A 15,438-nucleotide genomic window follows, 5' to 3' on the forward strand; every position below is an offset into this window, starting at 1 on the left:
GGACCTGACTCGGAGGACAAGGAAGCGTCCTCGACATTGAGAAACACCCACAGTGTCTTGGCCTGGTACATGCTGCTCCACCTCTTTAACGACAGTCTCATTTTCATTGGATGATTCCTGATCGGTGTCTGAAAAGTCAAGTGCATCTCCTACCAAAAAGGAGTAGGTGTACGGTCACAACTGTGTGATCATGGTGAAAAACATTTTTGTAATTGCACTGTGGGTCCTATGCATTAATACATTAAAGCTATTTAATGAATATTATTTGGCCAAATTCAGTTAAAAAAACATTGAATCTTTCCTAATAAGATGGAAATGTAATGTGGAAAAAGGACAATATTAAGAATTAAAACAGACAAAGGCAAAATGTAGTTTTCCTTATTTATAATTATGCTGTAATTGTAACCGTTAGTTTTGAAAGATTAGATTCGTTTTTAGATGAGTCTTTATTGTCCCAGAGGGAAATGTGTGCAAGCTTCATGGAGCTACAGTAGCTACATTAGCTTCAGTAACTATAATACCTACAGTAGCTACAGTTAGCTACAGTAATTGTGAAATTAAAAGACTAATAACTACACAACATTTATAGCCTAGCCTATAGTATAGTAAACATCACTTACCAACCGGGGACAAGCCCTGAACCATGAAAATAACTTAATTTATCTGTTAGTTTTTCTTTCTTCTTGAAGCAGCCATTTTGTAAAGCTTGTCAAATGGCCTAAGTCACAAGATAATGTGACTTAAGCAATTTTCTTTTTAAATATATTGCCTAAGTCACACTCTTGACATAGGCCATTATACTATCAGGGTAGGAACAGCACTTCTTTTCAATAAGGATGTAGGCAATTGTACCAGAGGTGGCCAGCATCAAGAAGAGATGATTTAGGCAAAAAAAAACATTTTCTCCAAAATATGACTTAAGCCATTAGTTAAGAAGGTGACGAAATGTAACATTTGTGATATTGGGCTATATAAATAAACATTAATTTATTGATTGATTGAATAAAACAGGTGCAGGAAATGTATGTAGCACGCAAAATTGCACACCCCTTTAGAAAGAAGCTGCAGCTGTATTGCAGATATCATTCTTACTGCTATACTGTGTCTTAACTATCTGGGAGGAGAACCTTTACACACGTTTAAACAATTGGTAACAATCCACCATTAGGCCTAATCAGCTCTTAATGTAAAAATAGTATATAAATCAATTGTTGTTGGAACCGTTAAAAAGTACATTGAAAGCAACTTGAAACTATGGCTGCAGTCGAATAGTCCAAATATAAGCTCCTAAGTTCTAACCCTATTGTCTATTCCTTGACCTCTGAGTGAAACGTCACAGGGTTAAGGGATAGTGGACAGGAGAATTCAAAAGGACTTAGGAGAAGAGACTGCGGTACTTTAGAGAATCCGAATGCACTTTCACTATCCGACGTGTTTATGATGCGCCAGCGGACGCCATGAATGTGCGTCTGCTGCTGTGGTGGAACTATGGAAACTACAGTTTTCTATACAGCGGACTACAACATGGATGTATAATAAGAAGAGGGACTACTGTAAACTCATCTAGAGGACTCTGCACCGTGCTCTGATGCTGTTGCTTTATGAACGTGGACAACAGAGAAACATATTCTTCATGACCAAAGTTGGAATTGAAATAAAAAAGGAAAGTGAAACTTATACTCGTCACCCTCTCCCTCCGGTCCACAATTAATACCAATGATCCCAATACGTATGATTGTATGAACTAAGATCTTAAATCAATACAAATGTATTTATTATAAACGTTAGTCCTTAACATCTATCACTGTGTATATCACCATTCAAACATCTTTTAAAAGTTGAACAAACTCCACACAGCTCAGTAAAGACTGTGAAATGTTGACTTTATTTGATAATTTCAGTAAAAACTAACATTCATATTTCTCTTTTTGATTATAATACTGATGAACGTTCAAAACAAAGCACTTTGCCAACTTACCACCTATGTTTTAAAATGTTTAATAAGCACCGTAACTTTCATGATATCATTTCACGGTAATAATCGGTTGTTTCCGTGAACGGCCGACTGTTGAGTGACGGCAAATGCTGCGGCTGCAATGCATTGTGGGGCAGCATTTTCGCTTCTCCTGTCGGTTAGGGAGGTCCAGTGGTTCCTAAGCTAAAGGAGGTTATAAAGGAAGTTTGAAACCTCCTTTCCTATCATTCTAATCATTCTAGAGAATTCGAACGGCACTTATCATGGCTGCCACTGAGGGACTTCCGGGTCATTTCACTCCTTTAGGAAGGTTCCTAAGCTAAATGGACTATTCGACTTCAGCCTATGTGTTTGTACCGAGGGTAGTTCCTCGTATGTTCACAACATGGTCAATAAAGCGAATTCAGATTTGTTTTAAACTGATCTTCACTACATTTTTGTTGACAAAATAGTGTAAAATTGCCTAAAGGAATGTGTATTGCAATGCCCGATGCCTTTTGGTGTGATTCCTGGTACTTCATAGGGTTTCTTTAAAAAAATTATGTAAATATTATAATTGAAAGACAGAAGGCTCAACTATGTGATCTATCTGCGGGATTTGTGTACATCCCATAAAGAAAGCAATGAAAACACATAGACCTAAATTTCCCTTTCTGAGTTGTGGGCTGAATTTCTTTTCAAAATGGATAACATTTGTATGTCTAATCTTTTCTAAACCCAGCTGCTATCTCTGTGCAGCCATGTGATTATCCATCCCCACAATTGTAATTCATGAGCAGGTGGAGGGAAACATTAATCTGCCGGTGTTTTTTCTGGATATATGCATTATTTTTGGCCTTGCACTAGGTGCATTATCAATCTTGGGACAATTGGAGAGGTTTTACCTTACTCAAGGAGAGAGAGAGGGAAACGTTTTTTTTTTTTTTACCGCTGGGGCTCATCCTAATTTTCGGCCTTGATGTAACAATATTCATGATTAAGTAAATGTAACACCCTTTTCACCCCGGTTACACGTTTCATTTGCCCTGTACGATGAGAGTAAGTGATGAAAATGGGGATGTTCACGCAGCTCACAGCCAAATGCGATGTGAGCGAGGGATTGTTGCACCGGTACCGGCGCTGTTGTTATTAGAATCTGGTGCTGCTCTAACGGATATAAGACGAAGATGTTTCTACAATAATGTGGAGGGAGAGTCCTCTCCAGTCAGACTGAGAGGCTGATAACTACAGCTCAGTGAGGTAAAGGACTCTTGAGTGTTTAGATCAGGGGTCGGCAACCCAATGCTGGCACGCGGAACCGTAACCAGTGGCACACTAGGAATAAGTGGAATAAGTGTGCAAAAATATTTAAATTGTATTTTCGGATCCTGAACGAGAACGCTGCCAGAGTGCGTCTCCCCGTTACCTGCAGAAGGAAGCCATGCACGCAGCGCAGCCCCGCTCTCTTTATCTCCAGGTGACTTTCTGCCGCGGTGCAGTGCTGATCGTTTCACCACAGAGGAAAGCACTTCACTAATGCCCCTTTCACACCAGCGCTTTTTCAGCTCCGGCTCGGAGCTGGAGCCTGAAAAGCGGCGGTTTTTCCTGTTCACACCGCAGCGGCGCCGGCTCTTAGCTCCGGAATCGGGTTCACTTCCAGCTCCAAAAAATTGTCGGTCCAGAGGCAAGAGCTTCGGAGTTAAGAGGTGGCGTGGCTTACGTCGAGGCGTGCAGGAAACTAAACCCACCTCCCCTGAACATGGGTCGACTGTTATGCCTGCCTACAAGCAGTAGTGCTTATAAACACACTTTATAAAGTCAGGCAACACTAACCAGGCTTCGTGTGATTCTGTTTATTTGTACCTTACTTTGACCATCCGTTCACTGTTATCGATTATTGTGGAGAGAGGCAGACGTGTTGTTTTGTATTATTGCAGCTATCGGATGCAAGTAGTCAGTTTAGCTTCAGTTGCTATGCTAACATCACCCGTTTTATACCAGAGAAACTTTCATAACAGCGTTGTGATACCAAACAACGTCAATTCAGACTGACACACATTCACTTAGGCTAAGGGGAACTGGGGATATGCATCAGCTGCTTGTGTGAGTCGGACAGTGAATACTTTAGAGCGGCCGCTGCAGTGTGAGCTAACCACCGGGAGCTAACAGGAGAATAAACTCCTGTGGAAGAGCAGCACTGCAGCGGTCGGTAAATGCTGCAGAAACACATTAATAAACAATGAACCACGGCACTCTGGAGCAAAGTATAAGGTTGGAGAAGTCGTTATTCAATTTATTCTGGCTTCGTGGGATTAAAAGCAACACGATCATCGACCCGACGCAGTTCCCTGTTGTTGTGAGCGCCGTCATGGCTGCCGCTGGGGAGCAAATCAGCAATGTAAACGGTGACGTCATGACGCAGCAGGGGCAGCTCTTCGGCGCCAGTGGGCGGTGTGAACAGAGCGGGAGCTGAAAAGGGAAACCGGAGCTGAATCAGAAAATCTCCCGCTCGGAGCTAGAAAGGGAAAAGCGCTGGTGTGAAAGCCGCATAATTGCAGTATCATAAGGAGCTCTACAAATGCCGCAGTTTTTGCGTGGCTGTTTCTTAGAAAGCCCAGTGGCGATCTCTCATCGAAATAATATGCTACAAAGGGGCGGACTGGACATCTGTGTGTTGAACTTTCCTGTCGGCTTCCATACCGTAGTCGAGGAGGGCAGAAGCAACAAGCTTCAGGTTCAATGACTGGAGAGAGGCGAGCTCTTCTTGGGAGGCCGTTGCATTTATTTAGCTGTTCTGTTTCACAAAATACATCACAGACCTCTGTTTTTCTGCTTCCTCGTTTCACTTCCAGAAACATACACACGTTCCCTCACTGTCGCTCGACCATCCACACACACATGCACAAGCCACACCCCTCTCCCTCTCTCTTAAAGGGACAGCGATCTCATCTCACTCTGCATGACCCTAATATCATAACATGTGTGCTCTGGAGAATCACAGAACGGAGGATCGTCCTTATTATTATGCCGTTTAAACCAATTATTTAAATGTGTGTGTTAAATTCGGCATCATGTAAGTTGCGCTGACAGGTCCACACACTGCTTCCCCGCAGCGAGGCTCCCCCGCCCTCCTGCTGATAGTTGACGAGCGTCAAGCTCCTCAACCCCCCCCCCCCCCGTTGATAATTCTCGATCGTTGGCACGCTGATAACAATTTTTTTTTAAATGGCACTTCATATCAAAAAGGTTGCCGACCCCTGGTTTAGATAGTTAACTTTAGTCTAAGTTCAAACGGTTTGGTCACAATTTATGTAAACACATATTTCCAAGGCACTCCTTTATAATTATTGGGATAAACAGGTTTGAAATCATTCCAATGTATACTATAGGACAGTAGCCACAAATATCCTTTAAAACTTGAGAGATAAAAAAAAAATGCATAAATAAATAAGTGTTACGGTAAAATAAGATATGAATAAACAAAACAAATAAAATGATTTACATTCATTTCTTATTGGCTATGGTAGGTTATTGGTTATGTTCACATGCTTATTTGATTACATCCACTTGTCTAATATGATAACAGAGACTTTCGACCCAAAACCAGCTGATGTTGACTTGTGGATGCAAGCAGCTAATCGCAGACTCAACCATGAGAAAGTAGTAGGCCTACATCATCAGCTACCATGTCTGGCAGAGAGGAAGACAGTGAGGAGAACAGTCAGGAGGGTAGTGATGACAGCTTGTAGGATTACTGGTCGTGCTAATGTTGTCTTGTGTTCACCTCTGCATGTGTGTTCTGTGTTCACCTCTGCATGTTTGTTCTGTGTTCACCTCTGCACCTCTGTTCAGTGCCGTGTGTCTGGCAAATAAAGTCAAGACCCCCTCAAAAGTTACGGTTTATTTCATTTTAAGGATGAGCACTAAGCAACATCTCCAGGTGCTCCTTTGAGAACCAGGGCAAACAATTATGTGCACCCCTGTCTATAATACAATCACCTTAAATGTATTACTTCCCTTGTGTTTCAATAAAAGAAATCCAAGCAGCAAAGTACATAAAGCTTTACCCACTCTGCTTTACATCCAAATTGCACAGAAATCAATGCATGAGTAAAAGGCTGTTCGTTTCCTGGTGATTACAGAAGCTCACTAATAAGGTCAGCCGATGTAGCGAGGTTAAATGATAATGTATTTTCTTGGAGGAAAAAGCGAGCCTACTTTAAAGTTCCTCCTCTACATGTAAACTGAGGCCACACATTTCCTAAGCGCCCATCCAACATCAAAAAGGATCTGATCAAAGATGGCAGGCAAGATCTTTTGGTTATACCAGTTGTAGGCCTCATGTTCTGTGTCCCCTTTTGAGCTATAAATCCATTGATGAAGAAAGAGAACTAGGAACATGAAGGGGATAACATAAGCGGCAGATCATTGAATAAATTCAAACGATAAGTGTATGACAAAGATTTTCTTCTGATTTAATTTCCTTTTTTTTTACATGCTTTTTTTTATGCACTTAACTAAGTGTTTTTTTCTTCATTCCTTACAGTTACACAGCAGTTGCAATGCCAATGCTGTACAATACTCGCTACAGTTCCAGGAGACGGGTCACAGTCATGATATCCGTGGTGTGGGTACTGTCTTTCGCCATATCATGTCCCCTATTGTTTGGCCTAAATAACACAGGTAAGAAAGGATGCCATTAATATTTTTCTCATGATGTATAGTTTGTTGAAACAATAGTTTGAATGCATTATATTATTCATGTGTTTTGTACATCCCCTGCACAGCAGTAGGCTACAGCATGTAAACTGTATATACACATAAGTTTTGAAGATATAGCTGATGTCATTTTTTTATTCTTGCCCCTCTTTGCATTAATATTGCATTAAAGCAGAATGCCAACGTCAGTGCCCATTTGCAGCATTGCACATTGAGAAGCATTGTGTTCTAAAAGTGAATATATTAAACTTATACTACTTAACTTCATACTGACACTGAACTACTTTAGCGAGCCATAGCCCGTTAGGTCGCTCACTCCACAGAACGAGGGCTTTACAGAGGATTACAGCAAAAGCAGGTTACGATCAAGAGCTCCTTAGATGTTGATTCTACCATAACCCTTTTAATATAAGCAGTTGCTGCAGATCTCGCCAGTGTGGGCTTCAGGAAATATGAAAGCTGAGATCATCAGAAGGAACCACTGTAACGGAAGCAATTCGCTATAGCATCTCGTATTTAAAATATTTATATGTTCTTTTAAATGGATTGAAAGACTGTAAAACTGTGGAGGGAAAGCAAGTACGACACGTATGAGGTGTATGTTATGGGCTCAGAACAGTCTCATAATACACACATGCACACAGAAGGATTCACACTTGTATTTCCGGATCCACACTTGTGTTTTTCAATGCACACACAAATGTGTTCCGTTTCATGCATGTACTGTAAATAAAATCCAAATACAGAAAAAAGTTTTACATATGTATTTTTGATCCTCACATATTTGTTTTCTGTTTAAATCCCCTGAACCTGCAAACACAAACCGCTTTCTGTGCACGGATCGCTATGCATTCGTGTGTGGGTTTTTTGAGACTCCCCTGACGGTCAGCCGATTCGTACTTGTAATTTTTTCTATCTATAGCCAATCAGATGTCTCCTACATTCTAAGCCAATCACATGAGCGCGCCCCCACGAGGGTAGATTTCTTGCATTCCGTATCACATCTGGAAATACAAGTTTGAATCCTTTTGCGGATCATGAAATACAAGTGTGAATCCTTCTGTGTGCATGTGTGTATTATGAGACTGTTCTGAGCCCATAGTATGTGGATGAATTCATACACAGATGATCACAACCTGGTTTGTGTTGTAAATGAACTGTGTTGTGTATAGTTCTTTTGCCAAAAGCGCTTTCCAAAGTGACTCTTATTCACCATGCATCATCCACGCAATTTGTAAAATTGAAGGGCTTGCAGAGTATGATTATAGAAGGAGGCTGAGGTATTCAGTATTAGTATGAGTCAAAAATCCAAAACAGAGGATCTTACATTTCCCATAGATTAAGATGTATTTAAGTTACTATTTATATATTTTATTTGAACTTTGTATTCCTACCAAAGCTAGAAGAAGTGTGCTGTTATTACTGACAGCGAAATGGGAGTCCCCCTGACAAGCAAAGATAATTGTCAAATCGGACTGCCTCTTTAATGGACCACCCACTCTACCCCTGTGCTGCAGCAACCCTGAAGTGTGAAGACAAGTTGTTAACATGAACTACACAATTACTGTTACATCTACACAGTATCCATGACAACTCAGCTGTTTTCTAAGCCTGAAGGGTCTGAAGTGTACTGGGTCCATTTTGGCATGGAGTCCAGTAGGACAGCTATGTGTGTGTGTGTGTGTGTGTGTGTGTGTGTGTGTGTGTGTGTGTGTGTGTGTGTGTGTGTGTGTGTGTGTGTGTGTGTGTGTGTGTGTGTGTGTGTGTGTGTGTGTGTGTGTGTGTGTGTGTGTGTGTGTGTGTGTGTGTGTGTGTGTGTGTGTGTGTGTGTGTGTGTGTGTGTGTGTGTGTGTGTGTGTGTGTGTGTGTGTGTGTGTGTGTGTGTGTGTGTGTGTGTGTGTGTGTGTGTGTCAGTAAAATCAAAAATTAACTAGCAATCAGTGCAGGGAATCTAGACTTGAGTTGATATGATCTCTACATTCTCCACCTGAGTAGAGCCCTGTGGCAGTTTCCTGGATCAGCTATAAGGCACTTTTGAGTGAGGTCAGTTGTAATAAAAAAGGATTGCAATGGTCCAAGTGAACATGAGGGGGGAGGGGAGAGAACATTTTGAATGACCTCTATGTGATGGTGGTATTATAAATGGTTACATTTTTGGATGAGCTTCCCAGAGATCAAAATCAAAGAGCAATCTATCATCTATCAACCCTTGGTTCTTTGCAAGAAAAACTAAATTCATAAAAAGTTTCCACATTGTATTTCAGAAAGTTTTTCAAGAGTCACATTGACACGACAAACAAAACTGACTTAAAAAAACTATTTTGGATGGGGTATAAGATGCAGTCATAGGTCTTTATTCACCCTGTGTTTATCTCCACAGCTACCCGTGATGAGTCACAATGTGTGATCGCCAATCCGGCCTTCGTGGTTTACTCTTCCATCGTGTCCTTCTATGTTCCCTTCATCATCACTCTGCTGGTTTATGTGCAAATTTATGTGGTGCTGAGGAAGCGCAGAAAACGTGTAAACACCAAACCGAAGCAGCGTGTCTGTCAGGCGGCCGACCCTGATATGCCTACTTCGCTGAAGGTGAGCTTGCAATATGGCTGCTATTTACTACTAAATATTGTACTGCTTCGATGTGGATCTGTGAGTGATTTACGCTTGTATTACCCCAGAGATCTGTATCGTTCTGTTTCCAGATGTTGTAGAATGATGTATTTTTCAACCGTGTAAATACAGTGTGCCCTTTAAGGTTCATTTGTGTATTTATGAAACAACAATCAATAATTCTCTCAACCCAATAATACTTGATGGTTTTATGTATAGGCATTGCATTACATAACAACATAATGTAAAGGGGAAACCCAGACAAGGAGAGAATTTATTTTGTGGGAAAGAACAGCGGACAACATTCAATGAAAGATATTGAAAGGTCAAGCCTCAGTTACACCTAAGGCATTTCAAGTGTCCACCACCCTACTATATTAGTGTTTTCATCTGGGAGACCAATTTTAATCTTAATGTCACATTAACTGGCAGGTTTTCAGTGTTGAAAGCTCTCTCCTTTCTTTAATTGTGATGGCCCTAAAGTGCTTTTCTTTCTATTGATTCTACTGACCTAAACACTCAATAGGCTCTGCACAGGAAGCCAAGTAATGGTTTTGATCAGAACACTACATTATTCATGTTCATGCATGGCTTCACCATGCGGTTTCTGCATCTTTACAGAAATTGAAAGACTGCAAATTAATTCAATGACCGGTGAAGTCTTGTATGGCAGTATATTGTATAGATTATGTACATAATCTTTAAAGGTGGGGTAGGTAAGTTTGCGAAACCGGCTCGAGATACACTTTTTGTTATATTCCATGGAATGCTCTTAACATCCAGATAGCAATGAATATCTAAAGTGCTTTGACTAAAAATCCATAAAAAATGTCATCTGTGGAAGCCGTAGTACTGTAAAAAGCACGACCAATCCTTTTAGCCAGCCCGGCTAAAATAACTGGAAGGCCTACCTGCCTGTGCACAAACTTATCTCGTGCCCTCATTGGTCATGTGCGCGTTCGTGTGTGTTGGAGGAGGGGCTCTGTAAAGAAGTAGCAGATTTCTTCCGGTTGTGTATTTTCAAATTCTAGCGCACTCAAGCTGGTTTCTCCAAAATTACCTACCCCACCTTTAAGGAGCAAAATAATTTAATAAAGGTTCACTTGTACTTTGACATATATCAGATCTCAGATATTTACATGAAAAACTGTATGTCCTAAACTGTCAGAAAAAAAGGACTCAGAGCTGCTTGAAGCTACAGATCAGATTCTTACTAAACAGCCTTTCTGTATAGCTCAATGAAGCCTAATTGTACCTCGTCGGCTGTGGGACCTGTGTTTAGACATTCCTTTTGTCAGTTGTTCTTTGATATTGTACCCTCTGCATGCCTGACACAGCTGTTTTTTATTTCAGGATAAATGCACTCATCCAGAGGATGTGAGGTTGTGCACCATGATTGTTAAATCTAATGGAAGTTTTCCTGTCAACAAGAAGAAAGTGGTGTGTGCTCTTTTTTGTTCTTTTGGTTGCTGCTCTTTTCTCAAAAAGTTTAATTGTAGGAACCATGTTTGTTGTTCCCGTAAAAGATTTATCAAGGTGTCACCTTGAAGTTCTACTCCATTTCTCAAGAGAAAATATAGCTTAAAACACAACCTTTTCTGCTTCTGTGAGCACAGCAAATGGAAATTCAACATTTAAAGCGTGATTATTTGTTATCCGTTAAATGCCAACCATGCCTTAATACAAAACATGACCATCTGAATCCATGTTTTTGTGCTCATCCTGACCTTGCTCAGATATTCATCAAAGAAGTAGTCCATGAGGGGGAGGATCTGGAGCTGGATGAGCTGAACAACAGTGGCAGCAGCCAGAAACAGAAGCAGCCGCCACAGTGTGCTCTGGGAGACACTCCGGCCACCAGCCACCAGCTACTGATGCCCAATAAGGCCAACGCTAGCCCCACCTCCTCACCCCCCACACCCCCTGAGCAGGGCCAGAAAGCAGAGAAAAATGGAGATCCTACCAAGGAGGTGCTCCGGGATCCAGCACCCCTTGTGGCTAAAGCCTTCCAAACGCAGGCCTTACCTAATGGCAAGACTCAGACCTCTGTGAAGACCATGACCATGAGCAAGAGGAAGATCTCCCAGCAGAAGGAGAAGAAGGCCACTCAGATGTTAGCCATCGTCCTTGGTAAGATATTTTCTACTGATTTTTTTAAAGTAACATTTAACATAAATAATTTATAATGATTGACATTAAAGTTTATGAAATGCTGTTTAATTTGAATATACTCTCCAAAGTGGAGCTGTTGGTAATGAAGTGTTTCCACAACCAAATAACTATGTTTTGGTTGTCTATTGCAAAACAACATGCAGTGATTACAACATCAAACCAGCAGGGGACTCTGTTGAAACCTATACAGTCTATGGTTGAAACTCAAGATGAAATATTTGAATCTCTTCTAACTTATTCTTATTGTACCATTAAAAAAAAAAACTATTTCTCTTTTGTACAAGCCACGTCATTTTCTTTGGCTTAAAGATAAGACAAGCTGATGCAATGACAGGAAATTATTGTATGGCTTTGATTTTAAAGTCAACCATATTTGAGTGTCGAAAAAAGCTTGCTTCCTTTTCATTTTTGTGACTCTTTTTCTAATATTCCCATTTTTTCTCGTATCTCCACAGGTGTATTCATCATATGCTGGTTGCCATTTTTCATTACGCATATCTTGAACACCCACTGCACAAAATGCAAGGTCCCCGCTGAGATGTATAATGCTTTCACTTGGCTGGGCTACGTGAATAGTGCTATTAATCCCATCATATACACCACCTTTAATGTTGAGTTCAGAAAGGCATTTATTAAGATCTTGCACTGCTAAACTGCAGCATCACTTTCTGATCAGACTGAAGGAAGAGCGATACAGAAAAGCATCTCTTCTGGAAAATACCTCATCCTGTCAAGGGAAACGCACCATAGGGGGAACGGCAATCTGCTTTTTAAAACGTATGGAGCTGAGTGACTGAAAAACTGATAGTGTCTTATTAAAAGGCACGTTAGCTCTATATGTGCATTGTTTGTGGGGTCCCATTCTCCAAATCACTGAATGTAATACAAGAAATGTCTGTAAAAAGGAGCTGTTTCATTGAGAAAAGAAAATGTAACATTGTTCTCTAAATCATTGTATTTGTCACGTGGGTGACATCTGTGTATACCACACACATAAAAGTTGCAAACTACTATTTATTGTATATGTACTTTACTTTTGAATGATGGAAATCTTCTGCAATTCTTAGTCAGTGCTCATTGCAGTGTTAAAACTGATACAAAAGCTCTTAATCGTTAAGCGTATCACTGGTTGGAAAGTGTGTCAAAACAAGATACATTTTACCTGCTGTATAATGTGGCTATGCCAATATCCACATATTTGCAATTTTATAAATTGAAAAATTTATATTATTATTAAAAATATCATTATTATTATTGTTATTATTATTATTATTTATATTTGCTGTCCATACAGTTTTTCTTGAAACATTAACTGTGATTATATGCCTGCTATGGAAATGTGATGCATGCTAAATGGCTCCTTTACTTGATTATTCATGAAATGTATGTTTAACAAAAGATGTCCAATAAATGAAGTTATGAGACACTGTAAAATGCCACATGAATATCAGTGTTTGCCGTGTATAAAAATATACACCCATAAATGATTTGACAGCATTCAGCAGTGTCTGTGTTGTTCCCGGGACTGTTTTGCCGTTTGAGAAATGTTGTTTTCTGGAAGTTACTCTGAGCACTGCTGCAGTGGAGTTCTTCCATGGAAAACTGATGACCTGTACTGTATGTGGACTTTGCAGCTTCCAGGTATACTCGTGTGGATTTGTGCTACCCTGAAGCAGCTGCCCGGGCTTTTGCTGAGTAAGAATGAGGCAAACTTGGCAAAACTGAAATAACAGATACAGCACTACAGCTATATCTGTGTCTTACAAAGCCTGCGTTTTATTTCAGTTCAACAATAAAGACATTATCAATTAAGATATGTTAGTGTTTTGACGGATATTAGCCAGAGATTACTGTACAGGGCATTCACAGAAATAATGTTTTTTGTCAAGTGCTTTATTTCAATCAAGAAAATAAACTCTGAAAAAGGTGATTTTTGTTTTTTTTATATTTGTGGAAATCAGTGGCTAAAACATGCAAAATGTTCTTGTCCAGTCCCTCGACCAACCATTCCATAAGGAACAACATTTCTAGCCTGAACAGGATCTAGGAGGGTACAGAGGTATCAGAATCAATCAGATGTGTGGCATTCAATAAATGTCTTCAGTCCATCCCAAGGAAAGGGTTGTGGCTTATAAAAGTGAACAGTTCCAACTTAGAAGCTCATGTGTATAAATCACAATTGATTGATCTGACTTTTTTTTTGCATGCTTTTTTCAACTCCATGACTTGATTCCTTCATTGTGTTTCTCTTTTGGTAAATACCCCATATACACAACATACATAGGGACTTTTTACAGACACTGTACCTCAAGAACAACCAATTTCGGCTCAAAACGTTGTACTTTTCGTGAATGGTAAAATGATTTTAGAGGAAACGTTTGACCATGACAGCGATTGTGGGAAAAGGTAACTTTGTTGTGATTGAGAAAACAAATCCAAACTAATAAACATTTGCAAATATACTAACACTCCTCATGTGGCCTGATGTAGACAGCGTACAATAAAGGATACCCTGTCAGTGTATGGTTATCTCTTTTTCTTGAATTGTAAGGACGGCGTCGTGCTTTTATTATCAGTGATTGTTGCTGTCTCACAGAAGTACTTTACATCACTGGCACTTTATCACTGTGGACTAACAACAGTCTTTTTGATGACCAAAGACAGTCCAGCATTGCATCATTTATAAGGGGGGGAAAACAATTATTATTACAGCAAGCTAACATACAGGACAAGAGCTGAAAACAACAACCATCACATGTCTATAATGCTGTCAGCAATCATTGAGTGCAACCCCAGTTACAAAGGTAACAAAAGGAGAAGTTTTCCTTTTTCAAAGCAATTCATCACTCGTGGTGGTGAGTGCTGCTGCTGCTGCTGCTGCTGCTAGCAGGGTTCTCGGGAACAACAGAGTTGACCTCTTTCTGTTGTGATGTTGTGGTTGTATTGGAAATAAATTGTTTAAAGTTGAAAAATGAAGGTCAGAAGACCGTTTTTTCTCCAATCTAACAACAGATAATGACTACAGAGTTGTGGTGGCAGTAGTAGTTAAAGCACTCAGACAGTGAACTTAAAGGAATGTAGCAATACCAAAGAGTACAGTACAAATCCTCTGTGAAAAGTTCTGCATTTACCTTAAGTGGTAAACAAGGTTTGGCAACAAAAGTACTAAAAGTGAAGGTATTTCTTATGAAGAATTGCCCATTAATTTCAGAATTATGTTTATAAGTTATACATATTGATACATCAGTGTGTCCAACACTTTTAATATTGAAGCTGATAAAGGTGGAGATTATTAAAACGTTTTAATGTAAAGTAAAACTTAATTACATATTTAAAGCAATATAGAGTTAAATGGGAAAATAAATTTGAAGTTGGATCTAGTAATTGTTAGAATTGCTTTGAATATTCAACGGTGGGAAAAAGTTTAATGGTGGAACAAAATATTCCACCAATTTGTGGGAATTATGTTGATTTTGTAGTTGTAAAAAATATTACATTTGGTAACCCTAGGGATTCAAAAGCAGTTGCATGTTCTACACTGGTAAACCACACCATAATGCACCACGCTGCTCATAGTGAATAATCTCTCTTAATTTCCTTTTTTCTTTGTTGAACAGGAGCAGAATCAGATCAGTAGAAAGGATGTTTTGTTGAATAGTCCCTTCAGGCAGCGGCTGACTGATGTGGTGTACTTGGCGACACGGCATAATGGACTAGCATGTCCCAGGAGATTTCAATTATATTGGCCCCCGGCAGACACTATCAGAGAAAGGTTGTTACGGAAGAGCCAGGACACGGTTTTTTTGATGACAACGAAAAAAAACATAATTTCTATTAACACAGAAGCAATACAACGTTATTTTGTGCCTTGTGTTTCAGTGAAGGTGCTCCCACTGGGACATTCAGAGGTTTAAAAGTAACTTGTCTGAAATATTAATGTGTAAAAAGCGTGCCCTATTGTTCTATTCAGTCATATGCAATCA

The 15,438-nt window shown here is 39.9% G+C and overlaps 1 protein-coding gene across 1 annotated transcript; it reads left to right on the forward strand.

Annotated features, from left to right (window-relative positions):
* The first annotated feature begins 6,505 nt into the window (after positions 1–6,505).
* LOC117442022 (D(2)-like dopamine receptor) lies at positions 6,506–13,858 on the forward strand. The gene is made up of 5 exons (XM_034078014.2): positions 6,506–6,637; positions 9,054–9,262; positions 10,637–10,723; positions 11,020–11,413; positions 11,911–13,858. The coding sequence occupies exons 1-5, from the start codon at positions 6,517–6,519 to the stop codon at positions 12,105–12,107; spliced, it is 1,008 nt and encodes a 335-aa protein (XP_033933905.2). The 5' UTR covers positions 6,506–6,516; the 3' UTR covers positions 12,108–13,858.
* Positions 13,859–15,438: the final 1,580 nt, after the last annotated feature.

Source organism: Pseudochaenichthys georgianus, unplaced genomic scaffold (assembly GCF_902827115.2).
Source record: "Pseudochaenichthys georgianus unplaced genomic scaffold, fPseGeo1.2 scaffold_2320_arrow_ctg1, whole genome shotgun sequence".
Taxonomy (NCBI): domain Eukaryota; kingdom Metazoa; phylum Chordata; class Actinopteri; order Perciformes; family Channichthyidae; genus Pseudochaenichthys; species Pseudochaenichthys georgianus.